General features: G+C 39.5%; 1 protein-coding gene across 5 annotated transcripts in view; it reads left to right on the forward strand.

Annotated features, from left to right (window-relative positions):
• IQSEC1 (IQ motif and Sec7 domain ArfGEF 1) overlaps window positions 1-14,995 on the forward strand; it is a 676,292-nt gene that overhangs the window by 189,466 nt on the left and 471,831 nt on the right. For all 5 annotated transcript variants that reach the window (XM_034777995.1, XM_034777984.1, XM_034777986.1 and 2 more), the window contains exon 2: window positions 4,844-4,873. In XM_034777995.1, coding sequence (XP_034633886.1) covers window positions 4,844-4,873 — 30 coding nt within the window. The remainder of the gene's footprint in view (window positions 1-4,843; window positions 4,874-14,995) is intronic.

A 14,995-nucleotide genomic window follows, 5' to 3' on the forward strand; every position in this document is an offset into this window, starting at 1 on the left:
AGGATGAGATGCACTGTTTACAAGTGGGTTTCACAACTATTTGCTGACAGCAGAGAAATGTAGAAATGCAGGACTCCTGGATTCAATTCCAGATTCTGGAGGGGAGTGTGCTCTACTTGCTACAGACCCTTCTGCCCCTGTGCCCAGGCTGGCTCCAGGCATCAGTGCAACAAGCTAGTGCTTGGGACGGCCCATGGAAGGGGGCGTCACGTCTGGGTCTTCGGTGGCAACTCGGTGGCGGGTCCCTCAGCCCCTCTTGGAGGGAAAGACCGGCCGCCGAATTGAATGAAGAATGAAGCGGCGCAGTAGAGCAGCTGCCGAAGTGCTGCCGATCGCAGCCTTTTTTTTTTTTCCCCTCCGTCTTCAACGCTTGGGGCGGCAAAAAAGCTGGAGCCAGTCCGGCCTGGGCCACCACTCTGATCCCACCCTCTCTCCTCCTCCCTTTCCCTGCCTCTTGCCTTTTTGTGGCTATCCACCCCCTGAACCAGGGCTGGCTCCAGGGTTTTTGCCCCCCCAAGCGGCAAAAAAAAAAAAAAAGAAAAAAAAAAGCTGCGATCGCGATCTGCGGCGGCAATTTGGCAGGAGGTCCTTCGCTCCGAGCGGGAGTGAGGGACCGTCCGCCGAATTGCCGCCGAATAGCTGGACGTGCTGCCCCTCTCCAGAGTGGCCACCCTAAGCACCTGCTTGGCAAGCTGGTGCCTGGAGCCGGACCTGCCCTGAACACCCCAGCTCCTGTCCCCTTTCCCTCTGCCTCTCCTGTAGCCCCAGCCTGAAGAATGCACAGGGCAGCTCTTCAGAGAATTTAGCTGCCAAAGTCTAAGAAGTCTTTACTGAAAGTGTGCCAACTAAGATTTGAAAGCCTCATAACTTGGCCAAATTTGGGCATATTCTCACAGGGATGGCACAAGGGATATCCCTGACAGCACGGCAATCCTCCTTCCAAATGTAAAGCCCTGTTTAACATTTGGAGTCACCAGAGCTTCTCAACTAAATGGTTGTAAGAATTTTTTTAACATGAGGAAAACTGGTTATTTCGACAAATTTTGTTTTCAGAAACAACTGAACCATATTAGCTGAAACTTTCCAAAAGCAATTTAGCCTCAAGCAGAAACTGAACATGGAAAATTTCAGTTTGAACAGTTAATGTTTGGTAAAACTTATAAACAACTGAAAACAGGGTCTTATCATGGAATGTGTCATATAAACTGGACTATAGGCTCCACTGCCAGCTCTGCCTATAATCATGTGATAATTAGAATATGTACTCCTCAATAATTCATTATTCATAAGAACATAAGAATGGCCATTCTGGGTCAGATGAAAGGTCCATATAGCCCACTATACTGTCTTCTGACAGTGGCCAATGCCAGGTACCCCAGAGGGAATGAACAGAACAGGTAATCATCAAGTGATCCCTGTTGCCCATTCCCAGCTTCTGGCAAACAGAGCCTAGGGACACCATCACTGTCCATCGTAGCCATTGATGGACCTATCTTCCATGAACCTATCTAGTTCTTTTTTGAACCCTGTTATAGTCTTGGCCTTCATAACATCCTCTGGCAAGGAGTTCCACAGGTTGACTGTGTGTTGTGTGAAAAAATACTTTTTTTTGTTTGTTTTTAAGACTGTTGCCTATTAATTTCATTTGGTGACCCCTAGTTTTTGTGTTATGAGAAGGAGTAAATAACACTTCCTTATTTACTTTCTCCACACCAGCATGATTTTATAGACCTCAATCATATACCACCCTTAGCCATCTCTTTTCCAAGCTGAAAAGTCCAAATCTTATTAATCTCTGCTCATATGGCAGCTGTTCCATACCCCTAGTCATTTTTGTTGCCCTTTTCTGAACCTTTTCCAATTCCAATATATCTTTTTTGAGATGGGGCACAATGTCACAATTATAGTTATATCTACTTCAGATGGGACTTTGATCTAGAATTTAGCGATGGCATTGTTAGGTTTACTTGCAGTAACCAAAATTCATTCTGTATTCTCTAGTTAACATCTCCTTTTTGTGCAGAACTGCATTAATATGCTTATGGGAAGTTGGCACAATGATAGTTCATTTGTGCAATCAACAGCATAGCTCTTACTATAGGTAATTGAAAGTCCTAAATAAAGATTCCAAAACAATTAAGCTGTAGAAGTTGGTTACAGCTGTCATAGTTTCCTTTCATGCATTTTATCTGGATTCTTACAAAGGATGTGACATATGATTTTTGTTCCTCCTTTTTGGATACAGAAAAAAAATCAACTACAGATTAGGGCTGTCAATTAATCACAGTTAACTCATGCGATTAACTAAAATAATTAATTGTGATTAAAAAAATTAATCGTGATTAATCACCGTTTTAATCGCACTGTTAAACAATAGAATGCCAATTGAAATTTATTAAATATTTTGGGATGGTTTTCTACATTTTCAAATACATTGATTTCAATTACAACACAGAATACAAATTGTACACTGATCACTTTATATAATTATTTTGATTACAAATATTTGCACTGTAAAAAAACAAAAGAAACAGTATTTTTCGATTCACCTCATACAAGTACTGTAGTGCAATCTCTTTATTGTGAAAGTGCAACTTACAAATATAGACTTTTTTGTTACATAACTGCTCTCAAAAACAAAACAATGCAAAACTTTAGAGCGTACAAGTCCACTCAGTCCTACTTCTAGTTCAGCCAATCACTAAGACAAACAAGTTTGTTTACATTTACAGGAGATAATGCTGCCCTCTTCTTATTTACAATGTCACCAGAAAGCGAGAACAGGCATTCGCATGGGACTTTTGTAGCCGGCATTGCAAGGTATCTACATGACAGATATGCTGAACATTCATATGCCCCTTCATGTTTCAGCCATCATTCCAGAGGACATGCTTCCATGTTGATGATGCTTGTTAAAAAAAGAATGTGCTAATTAAATTTGTGACTGAACTCCTTAGGGGAGAATTGTATATCTCCGGCTCTATTTTACCCCCATTCTGCCATATATTTCAGGTTATAGTAGTCTTGGGTGATGACTCCGCACACGTTGTTCTTTTTTAAGAACAATTTTCCTGCAGATTTGACAAAACACAAAGAAGTACCAATGTGAGATTTCTAAAGATAGCTACAGCACTCGACCCAAGGTTTAAGAATCTGAAGTGCCTTGCAGACTCTGAGAGGGATGAGGTGTGGAGCATGCCTTCAGAAGTCTTAAAAGAGCCACACTCCAATGTGGAAAACTACAGAATCCAAACCACCAAAAAAGAAAATCAACCTTCTGCTGGTGGTATCTGACTCAGATGATGAAAATGAACATGCGTCGGTCTGCACTGGCTTGGATTGTTATTGAGCAGAACCTATCATCAGTATGGACACGTCTTCTGGAATGGTGGTTAAAGCATGAAGGGACATATGAATATTTAGCGCACCTGGCATGTAAATATCTTGCGACTCCAGCTACAATGGTACCATGTGAACGCCTGTTCTCACTTTCAGGTTTCTTTGTGAACAAGAAGCGGGCAGCATTATCTCCTGCAAATGTAAACAAACTTTTTTGTCTGAGCGATTGGCTTGTAGGCTCTAAAGTTTTACATTGTTTTATTTTTGAATGAAGTTATTTTTTGTATAAATTCTACATTTGTAAGTTCAACTTTCACGATAAAGAGATTGCACTACAGTACCTGTAGTAGGTGAATTGAAAAATACAATTTCTTTTGTTTTTTACCGTGTAAATATTTGTAATCAAAAATAAATATAAAGGAAGGACTGTACACTTTTTATACTGTGATTATACTTGAAATCAATATGCGATTAATTGTAATTAATTTTTATTGTGCAATTTATCGCAATTTTTTTTAATCACTTGACAGCCCTACTATAGATTAATTAATCGAAATGTAAGTTTGTCATCCTTACCTCACCAGGATACAGAGGCAAATATTTTAGGTTTTCTGTAGTGCTAAGACCAGATGCATTTTTTGACAGAATCAGACAAATGATTTTATATATTCTGCTCTGGATTCTGCACTCATTCATGAAATATTAAAACTGTATCCAGTTTCTATTTTTCTTCAGGGAAGGGAACTTTGTCAGTTTGAATGATATCCTATTCAATCTCCATATTTAAAAATAGCAAACAAGAGAGGAAAAAATAGGTTTTGCATCATTGTGGATTCTTAAAATTACTCTCCATTTGGAAGAGAAAATATGATGGTAGCCCTTAAATAACTGCAGTAGAGCATATTTTCCTTCACTTTCTCACAATTTAAGAATCATACACATTTTCAAAAAATCATATTTTAGGTTGATGGTATTTGCAATCCATAGCTCTTTGGAAGCAGAGCAATATTTGAGAAGTCTGGGGATTAGATTCCTAAATGTATTTGTCCATGACCTTTTAATACTGAAGACTGAAGAAAGACTAAAGAATGTAAAAGCTAATCTGCTGCTAGTATGGGATGTAAGAGGCTGACATTTTTACTTTACAAATGTGGAACATAAATCTGTGATAGTGCATATTTACAAAAGGTCTTTATGAAAGTTCAAGAGTGTGACAGCTTACATTTAAGTTTCCTCATTATTGACTTGTTAACTGTTATCTCCTTTTTAATTTCTCCTAACTGATTTCTTGTTACTTTAAGTAGAACCATTTTTTTTTAAATTGCTAATTGGTAGCGAAAGTATAAAAGCACTGGAGATATAAAATGAAACTTAAAGAGAGAAAGCATTAAAAATGAGTAAGTATTTCTGGCGTTTACAAAACGTAAATGAGGGTCTGTTTATTTTATGAATGCAAAGAGCTGAAGTGATGGTGTTCTAAATACTACTTTTTGTTACTTTGCAGGTCCGAAGGTGAAAGCTCAAGAAGCGTCAGGTACGTGTTTACATTGTCATTTCTTCCTTCTGTCACACAGTCCCTACAGAGCTGGTTATTTTATTGAAACAATGTGCTTTGATTTCTGGCTGAATGCTGCAAGTAAACTGTGTTTTGCATTAAAAGAGGCTTGATTTAAAAGCACAAAACAAAAGAGAGAATGTTTTACAATTTTTTTTTTTAAATTGGTCCTATTTTACACAAAAATAAAAAAGCATGCTATAGTCATCGTGTTTCAAATAGGATCAACAAATAGACAAGCACAATGTTTGCTGGCCTTGTTGTCTAGCTGCAACAGAATGCAAGAAGGTTTAGTTCAGATTTGTGTGTGTGAGGATTTTCTGTACCGTAGCAAAACCAAAGACTGGGACAGCCAGGGAACATAATTTCATTGTCGTTTCTAGTGTTTCTTCTTACTGTGGTGCATGTTGGCCATTACTCTAGCAAAGGAGTGCACCAACTCTTAGTTCTAGGGTGTAACAGCTGCCAAATTCCATGTCAATACAAAATGTCCCTCTGCTCTCATGTTTGGTTGTCTTTGTAAAATCCTGTTTCTTTTATGTAACAAAGGAGAGAAACTTCTTAGATTTTCTTTAACTAGTTTGATTTCATGGAGATCCTGATGCCCTTGGAAGATGTTGATGGTTAGGACATCAGACTTTTAATGTATGTAACATATTTTATAGTTATTGTCTTGGATTTGCCCTACACGCTGAAAATATATTTGTCTTCTTTGTCATAGCTGTGAACTGTGGAACTCTTAATGGGCATTTTAAATTAGTCAGAAGTTTAAAAACTGCACACTTGGAGCCTGTTTCTGCATTTCACTTGCATTTATACTCTTTTTAGCTAAAATAAATGTCTTGATGCACAAGGAATGCAAGCTTGGATCCATGATTGCTAGATCCAGAATGGCAGCCACAAAATCTCTGCCTAAGTTCTGCAGTTTGCTATTTTCATGGTTACCATGTTTTCCCAACTGCTGTCATTGTACGCTATTCCCACCAGAAAATCACCACCACCCAAAAATCAACTCTAGGCTGCTCCGGTCCGCAGTATCTGCAAAAACTCAGACTTGCAGATTAATCAGTTTCATATTTGTGTATCAGACACCAAGGGATTTTCTAAAACATGAGTGAAAACTCTGCTCAGAATCACGCACTAGCTCTCCGTGCCTTTCAGCTGATTGCTTAATTAGGACACTTTCCAATAAATATCAAATCAATGTGGAACTGACCTGCATGTGGAGTAGAGTGTGGGAGAAGCGGAAAGCATGTTCCGTGCATACAATAGGAGAATTAGAATAATTGGCTAGTAGATAGGATTGTAGTGAAGGAGACATACGCAGATACACAACTCCCTTAAATTAGTAATTAACATGGCCTCACATTTCTAGAGTTGAAGAAGAAACTATTCTTAGTATGGTATATTCAGATTACTCATAAAAGAAGGAATAGATAGTTACTGTCGGTAAAGCATTTGAAAACACATGCTATAAATGTGCTATCTACTGAATTTGTCCCATTTTAAATTTGCCTGAAATAAGGACTGAGTGCAAACTGAAAAGGGAACACAGAATTTTGCCTGTTTATTTATTTATTATGCTGGGAAGGGGCAGTATAAAGGCCCCCACAACTTAAACGCCTGCCTGGAGTTGCTTTAGGTTCCCTTAGTTGTCAAAGATATTATAGGTTGTGTACACAACAGTATATATTGGTAAGATAATTTCTTATTGCACTGAGTCCAATGGCCAGGCAGTGGAGTTTGACCACTTTGATAAATAATTATTTATAATATGCAAGTTCATTTACACATAATCTCTTCCTATTCATTGCAATATTGGTCTGCTTAGGGAGCAAGTTAAAAAGAAAAGCCCAAAATAGCTAAAATCACATTGGGTTATATTCTGATCTCATAGGTTGAGAATCACTCCGCTGAAGTCAATAGAGTTACTCAAGACTTACCGTAATGTAACTGAGGTCAGATTCCCACCCATGATGATTTCCTTCTTTGGCATTTTGATTTTGTTGATTTGCCCTTCTTTGACTTAACTGCTAGCAACCATTTTCATATTGCATTTGGTGACTGGAAAAGGATGATCTGCTATTTTCATATGAAATCACTATGGAGAGCCTATTCTGCCTTCAAGCATGTGTTTACTAAAGGTGCGGTTCACCCACAAAGGGCCTGTTGAAGTTCTTCTACACTATAGGAGTCCCATGATGCCCCTCTGCAGTCTAGAGGGTGCAGATAGAGCAGAGCTTCCCCTACAGTGGGGAGCTCAGTTAGTCTCCATGCTGCCTTCAAATAAATACGTATTTATCTTTATAAAATACTTTGTCTAGGCCCATTCCATGCTCTGGGTATGAAGCCCATAAATTACAATTATATAGTGCAAAAACCAAAAACCAAAAGAACTTGACAGTAAGTATTCACCAGCAACTATAATGAGGATAATAAAATAAACCCAAACTCTTCAGCCCTCAGCACATCTTTTCCCCTAATGCTTGGGGAAATAGATGGGATCTGTAGCACTCTTGGAAGACTAATAAATCCAAGCTTTGGTGGACTGGAGTAGGGGACTGAGTTGCAAAGTTGGGGAATGCCTTGCCAGCAACATCCCGCTTCTTATAGCAAAGGAGTTGTCTAGACTGAGCATCTTCACAGAATGAAGCTGTGACTGTACAGAACAGAGAGAAGCATTATTTCAGATAACCAGCTCTCAAACCATTTAGTACTTTAATGGCAAACACCAACACCTTGAATTCCTCCCAGAGGATAGGTGTAATGTTCTTTCAGCATGAAATTCTTCTCAGCACTAGCACTAGCTTCAGTTTCAGAGTGATTTCAAGATGTAGCCCCAAGTAGAGAGTATTGCACCAATCTAAAACCGGCCAGTACAAAGGGTGTATTTAGGAGTAGGCCAGAGCTAATATGAATGTAATGACCAGAAATCCTGGCACATGGGGTGACAAAAGGGCAGCATTTGCTATTTCAGCCCATGGGGTATATTCTATACCCTACACAGTCCACTTATGCTGAGATTTGCAGAGAGTGGGTGAATTTAATCGAAAATGGCTTTATATCCTTTTGCCTGTCTGTGTTCATGCTTTTTTTCCTTCCGATCTTACTACTTTCGCTTTGCTTTTTTTTGCACAAAGGCCCACTTTTCTCTCTAGGTAACATCTTGAGCTTGTAGTCAAGTTCTTTGTATTGTTTTGTTTCTTTATGACTTCTTTCATAGTGCATAGTTCAAGGTGCAATTTAATCATCTCAAATGAGGCGATGAAGGCAGTTCAGGGAGCAGCACTTCAGTTCTGTGACAAGAAGAAATAATCATTTCTCTACACAAATGAATACATCAGTGAATGTAAAAATGCTGGAGAGATCAATATGCTGACCATAGCATTTGTCAGTTTCTTCTGCCAAATTGTTCTCAATAGAATCCATGAAGTAGAGTAGAGAGGCAAGATGCTGCAGTCTGGTGGCAATCCAGGAATAAAATTCCCAATGTGAATATTTATTGGACAGATAATAGATACTACTAAGGGATTTCATTCAGGGTTTGTTTGATACACTTATAGATAATAAACAAGAAAGAGGGCAGTGGCTGGAATTCACATATGTCAGACTCTTACTAGCTACAGTACACAAAGAAAATGGCAATTTGTACTAATAAATGTACCATTTCACGAGCACTGTTTTTGCAAAGAAAGCAAAAAAATAAGATGTTTGTAGGATTGGATAACTAATGGGATTGATAATGAGACATTGTGCTGCTTACCCCTAGGTCATCAAAAGGCATTAGCATCCCCTGCTGTTTAGTGGCCTAATGTATGCTGAAGGAGTCTTAATTGACTTCCTTTTGGAATATTGTCCAAGTTATAGCAACCAGTACCATAATTAGGTCTTATGTTTGCAGTCTCAGCAAATGGACATGGAAATTGCGAGTGGTAGGGGAGCTGGGCTCCTCTCCCTCCTGTAAATGTGCTCAACATAGGTCAGAGCTGAGGCATAGTGGAGTGTGGGCTAATTAACTCCTGTGACTCTTAGTTCTTTATATTAACAGAAGGATGGATTAATTTAGTTGGCTCAGAGGCAAGTTTAATACATTAGTACCAGTCTTGTTAATCTACCATATAAAATTTAATACTAGCAGGTTTTTTCTTGTTTACCAGTACAGAATTTTCCTTCCCCTTCTGTATAAATGGGCTAAGAAAGGATTCTGGACAGTTACAACAAAGCTACAAATGGCTGTATTTTTGCAATAGTATCAGGAACTTTCTCCATTTTGTTAACAAATAAAAATAATAATAATAATGGAATAGTTGACTTAAATGCAGTGTTATGAAATTCAAATGCTTGGTAAGATTTGGACTCAAACGATAGATTATTTCCTTTTTGGGAAGGAAATGAGTACATAGGAGACAGTAGTCTGTGTCTAACTTACAATATGTTTATTATTTGTATTATGGTCATTCCTGGAGGTCCAGCTGAGATCGGGACTCCATTTTGCTAGTAGTTGTACAAACACCTAGTGAGAGCTGGTCTGTGTCCCAATCTGCTTACAGTCAAAATAGGACAGAACAGATAGAGGGTGGGAGGAGAAAAGTCTCATGGTAGGTGGTATTTTTTCTTAAGGCCCGAGCTCCTGGAGTCATGTGAATACATCAGAATCTCAACTTTAAAAGTAACAAGTGTCGAGCTGTCATGATTGTGGAGAAAAGCTTGAAAATGTGAATTCTGCAACATAAAAAAACAACAACAACAACAAAACAGAAGGCAAATAAAAAGGATCCTCTAAATTTTCTTCTAAAATTCCCACCATCAGTGGAGATGTACTGTAAACAAGATGCTGGAAGCCTTTGGTATTTAACTACTATTCTCCAACCCAGCTCAGTCTAAATCTAGATGAGACACTTAAATCCATCAAAGCTATTGGTTGCCAGTGGCTTGTTTAACAGATTTAAAAATTTTATTAAGATGTTGTTAAAAAAAAGGTGAACAGAGTTTGAGCATAGAAGTTTCTGGTTATCAGGGAATAATGTACAGATTATCGAGAGTGCAAAGTTTGGTTTAAGATCAGGTGGCATAAGGAATACATAATCTGCAATATCCCCGATTGGGGGTAAAAGGTTGATGGGTTAAAGTACAGGCATTGAGATATGAGGGTATGAAGTTCATAGAATGGCTATGTTCGGGTGTGGAGTATGATGAGTGGATATGATGATGAGGATGGATTGACCCTCATTTGGTGAGATTTAATGTGGAGCTTAATCCAAGTCTGAACTAGTTTATACTCAGGGCCAGTCATGCCGCCATCTGTTCTGGGAATGCAGGATACGTAAAGGTGAGTTAAAGCCACTGCAGGAACTGAGCAAACACACTGGCTGTAATCATGGCTCTAAACACACTGCTATGTTAAATACTGCAAAAACAAAACGTATATAACTAGGCAACCTATTTAATTGCGGAATGTTAGCAAGAAACTCTTTTGAGCAATTTCTTCATGACTTCCCACCAAATCAGTAATGAAAAAAGGAGCGTATTGGTGTCATTCTTTGCAAGTTATCCATTTACCAGAAGGATCTTGATTACTTTTATGAAATGAGTGCTGCTGCTGCTGCTAACAGTATGTTTTGAATGCTCTGACAGCACATTTTGTGCCTAAAATTAAATAAACTATCTCCAGGTGGAAAATTACTGTAGGTAACTTCTTCTAATAAGAGAGTGTTTACCTTCTAAAACAAGTAAAACTTGCTAGTCCCATCACTGAATCGATAAAATTACTTGATGAACAATACTGTGTAGAATATTAAATATAAAACCTATTTAACTTGCTATTTGTAAAATGTGGTGAGTTTGCTGTCATATTGATTTTTAGAGCATATTTGATTTAGAATCCTAGGCCTACAGTAAATATAATTCTTTCTTTTCTTTATTGTAGGACTCCCCCACCCTACCCCAAGAAATTCTGAAATGTAGACAATGTATTTTACCTAAGTGAATTTACCTCTGGGTACTACATCTTTCATAATTCTTGTTGGAAAAACAAACCCTTTTTAAAAAGGTAGATGGGTCATCTTTAAAAAGAACCAAAGAATCCCCACAGAATTAATTTTGGTCCCCCACATTCAGATGACATCAAAGCATTTGTGCCAGTCTCTGTGGATGTGTAACTCCGATAGACCCCGGTCGGGATCAAACCTGGGATCTCTGGAGCTTAGTGCATGAGCCTCTACCGCATGAGCTGAAAACCAACTGCCTATTAGCTAAGGTTGTAGAGCAAATCATTAATCTCTCTCACTAAGTGGTTTCGGTGCCACTAGATGGGACAGAACACCACACCCAGGAGGTTTGTGGGTTACACCTGGATGTACTGAGCTGCAGTATAAATACTAAAGAGTTTCGTCTTGATAGATGGTCTTCCTTAGATATTTGGTTTTGAAGTACTTACCTATGTTTTGCACATGGAATGGTATATCACATAAGATTATTACATCTGAATAGGGCACTTTTGTTGAGTTGCTTGAATTTGATGATCAGAAGTTCCACAGCTGGATAGAGGAATTTGATGGTCAGTGTCCCTCTGAAGACACCTGCTCTTCACACTCCAAACAGGCACATTAAAGGAAGTATATGACAGTGTACCTCAGCTGATCACATGATGGTGCATATGGAAAAAAAGAGTGGTCTAAAAAATCATCAGGCCCCGGCCAATACAGGACTTTGTTTCATTAGTAACATTTACTGTGATTTTACAGGGGGAGGAATAGCTCAGTGGTTTGAGCATTGGCCTGCTAAACCCAGGGTTGTGAGTTCAATCCTTGCAGGGGGTCACTTAGGGAGCTGGGGCAAAAATCAGTACTTGGTCCTGCTAGCAAAGGCAGGGGGCTGGACTCAATGACCTTTCAAGGTCCCTTCCAGTTCTATGAGATAGGTATATCTCCATATATTACAATTCAAAAATATAAATAAGTCAGAAAGTCTGTGCTCTCACAGTCTTCACTCATTTTAATAGGATTCATGTGACTAATCCCTTCACTTCAATGTATCAGAGGGGTAGCCATGTTAGTCTGAATCTGTAAAAAGCAACAGAGGGTCCTGTGGCACCTTTGAGACTAACAGAAGTACTGGGAGCATAAGCTTTCGTGGGTAAGAACCTCACTTCTTCAGATGCAAGAGGTTCTTACCCACGAAAGCTTATGCTCCCAGTACTTCTGTTAGTCTCAAAGGTGCCACAGGACCCTCTGTTGCTTTTTACNTTGAGACTAACAGAAGTACTGGGAGCATAAGCTTTCGTGGGTAAGAACCTCACTTCTTCAGATGCAAGAGGTTCTTACCCACGAAAGCTTATGCTCCCAGTACTTCTGTTAGTCTCAAAGGTGCCACAGGACCCTCTGTTGCTTTTCACTTCAATGGTTGTTCTTCCATGTCAATAAAGATTGCACCTAACTTGAAAGATCACTTCTGGCAACTGAACTCAGTTAAAATACATTCTTGTGATGTTAAAATGTAACAATATTATAATAATATTGGTTTGAGGTTATTGGGTTCCACACTGTTTCCAATATTTACAGTGTGTTATTACAGTAAATATGGTCTAGATATTTAAATTAACTAAAGCCATTAAAATAGTTTGAAAATTTACTTTCCGCAGGTAATAAACATGTATACATGGATCTATGAAATATGTCAGTCCTTTTAATTAGCTGTGCCTTTTTTCATACAGCTGAGTAGAAAATGCAATTTATTTTATGAGTCATTTTAATACAATGTGACAGAGCTCAGAATATTTACTATGAAAAAAGTAGTATAAACTGTCACTTCAAAGCTTAGAGAGACAAGGGGGTGAGGTAATATTTTTTTACTCAGCCTCCTTCTGTTGGTGAGAGAGGCAAACTTTCAAGCCACATAAAGTCTTTCTCAGGTTTGGGAAAGGTACTCAAAGTATCACAGCTAAATACAAGTCACATGTGCTAACTACCTATGCTAAATTATCTGTTCCATCAAGGTATTACAAGTGTCACAGATATATACAAGATGTCAAGACCATGGTTCCTTAGAATATGTGACAGGTTTCAGAGTAGCAGCCGTGTTAGTCTGTATCCACAAAAAGAACAGGGCATCCAAAGAAGTGGGCTGTAGCCCACGAAAGCTTATGCTCAAATAAATTTGTTAGTCTCTAAGGTGCCACAAGTACTCCTGTTTTTTTTAGAATATGTGCTAACTACGTATGCTAAGCTATGTTTGATCTAGTATTTAACTGTGACACTCTGAAATACCTTTCCCAGACCTGGAAAGGATCTGGGGCAAAATCAGTATTTGGCCCTGCTAGTAAAGGCAGGGGCTGGACTCAATGACCTTTCAAGGTCCCTTCCAGTTCTAGGAGATAATCTAATCTTAGGCTTGGTCTACACTACCCCCCCCAATTCGAACTAAGGTACGCAACTTCAGCTACGTGAATAACGTAGCTGAAGTCGAAGTACCTTAGTTCGAACTTACCTTGGTCCACACGCGGCAGGCAGGCTCCCCCGTCGACTCCGCGGTACTCCTCTCGCCGAGCTGGAGTACCGCAGTCGACGGCAAGCACTTCCGGGTTCGACTTATCGCGTCCAGACTAGACGCGATAAGTCGAACCCAGAACTTCGATTTCCAGCCGTCGAACTAGCTGGTAAGTGTAGCCAAGGCCTTAGACCTGAAAATAAGCTCTGTGTGGCTTGAAAACTTGTCTCTCTCACCAACAGAAGTTGGTCCAATAAAATAAATGACCTCACCCACGTTTTCTCTCTAATATTCTGAGACTGACACAGCTACAACAACACTGCATACTTCAAAGCTTGTAAGAATAGCTGAAGGAACACCTCAGAATGAAAAGATATTTTTCTTACCTCTGGATTACATAGCTGTATCTTCAATAGCTCTGACAGGCAACAAAAAGACAAAGAACTCAAAAATGTGTATGGTGTGGGGATTTCAAAAGAGAAGACTTACGTAATTGTCATCTTCAATCAGTCTGAGTCTTTCTGTCAAGAAAGACTATAAAAGTATTCACTAGCTACACTGTTATCTACCTTAAATTTTACTTTGAGAAGTTGTGTACTTTCCCTCCCAAAGTGTGTGGCTACACTGCAGTCATAGAGTGTGATTTGTGTATACGTACCAGAGCTAGTTTTAATCTAGTGAGCTCAGGAAATAGTGCAATGAAGCCATGGCAGCATGAGCTTCATACTGGGCTAGCCACTTGGGTGGGTCCAGGCAGGCTTATACAGACTGCACTGAAGCCCATGCTGCCACAGGTTCACCGTTCTAATACTTGAGGTAGCTAGATTAAAGCTCTCTTGGATACGTCTATGCCAGCTGCAATCACCCCCCCCCCGCCCCCATCACTTCAGTGTAGACATACGTTGCGAGACATAGGGCCAAATCCTCTCTATTCCACTGCGGGAACAGAGAGGGGCTCTAAAGAGGGCATAATACTTTTCCCCACCCTCAGGGAACTGCAGGGTGGTGCAGAGCTGGTGTACCCACTCAAAGCCATCCCACCACGTAGCCACTGGTGTAGTAACATAGCAAGTGCTGTAGATCTGGTCTAAACGTTTTCAGTGAAACATTTTTGAGAACCCAGATTCATGTCAGCCTCTTTCTCTTTGGCCCAATACATCCACTGCAGCAACCTCACAGGATCCTTGCTGTTCTGGCCAGCATTAAGGGAGAGGATGACCGGGACCTTATCTCCCAGCCCTTTTGTCCCCTTTCAGGCATCTGACACCACGGGGTACTAGGAAGAAGCAGGGAGTATAGTCCCCATCGAGTTCCTGCACAGGAGGACAAAGGTAATAGGGAGGGGCTAGTGAGAATTGGGCCCTGAGAAGGAGTTCCAGATCTGAGCCAAAGAAAGATCTAACAAGAAACAAAGAAGCTCTGCACAGTTATTTTACTTTTATTGATTGATTGATTTAGAAGGAGTTTATTAAAACTCAGTGTCTGCTTGCAAATCAGTTTTAGGTAAAATAAAGGTATGCAGAGCCACATCATTGATGTCATAGTTTAGGGGTGAATCAAGTGAATGTTCAGTTACTATGTTGTCTCTCTGATTCACTGACTGCATGCGACAGGAAC

The sequence above is a fragment of the Trachemys scripta genome, chromosome 7 (genome assembly GCF_013100865.1).
Source record: "Trachemys scripta elegans isolate TJP31775 chromosome 7, CAS_Tse_1.0, whole genome shotgun sequence".
Lineage (NCBI taxonomy): Eukaryota > Metazoa > Chordata > Testudines > Emydidae > Trachemys > Trachemys scripta.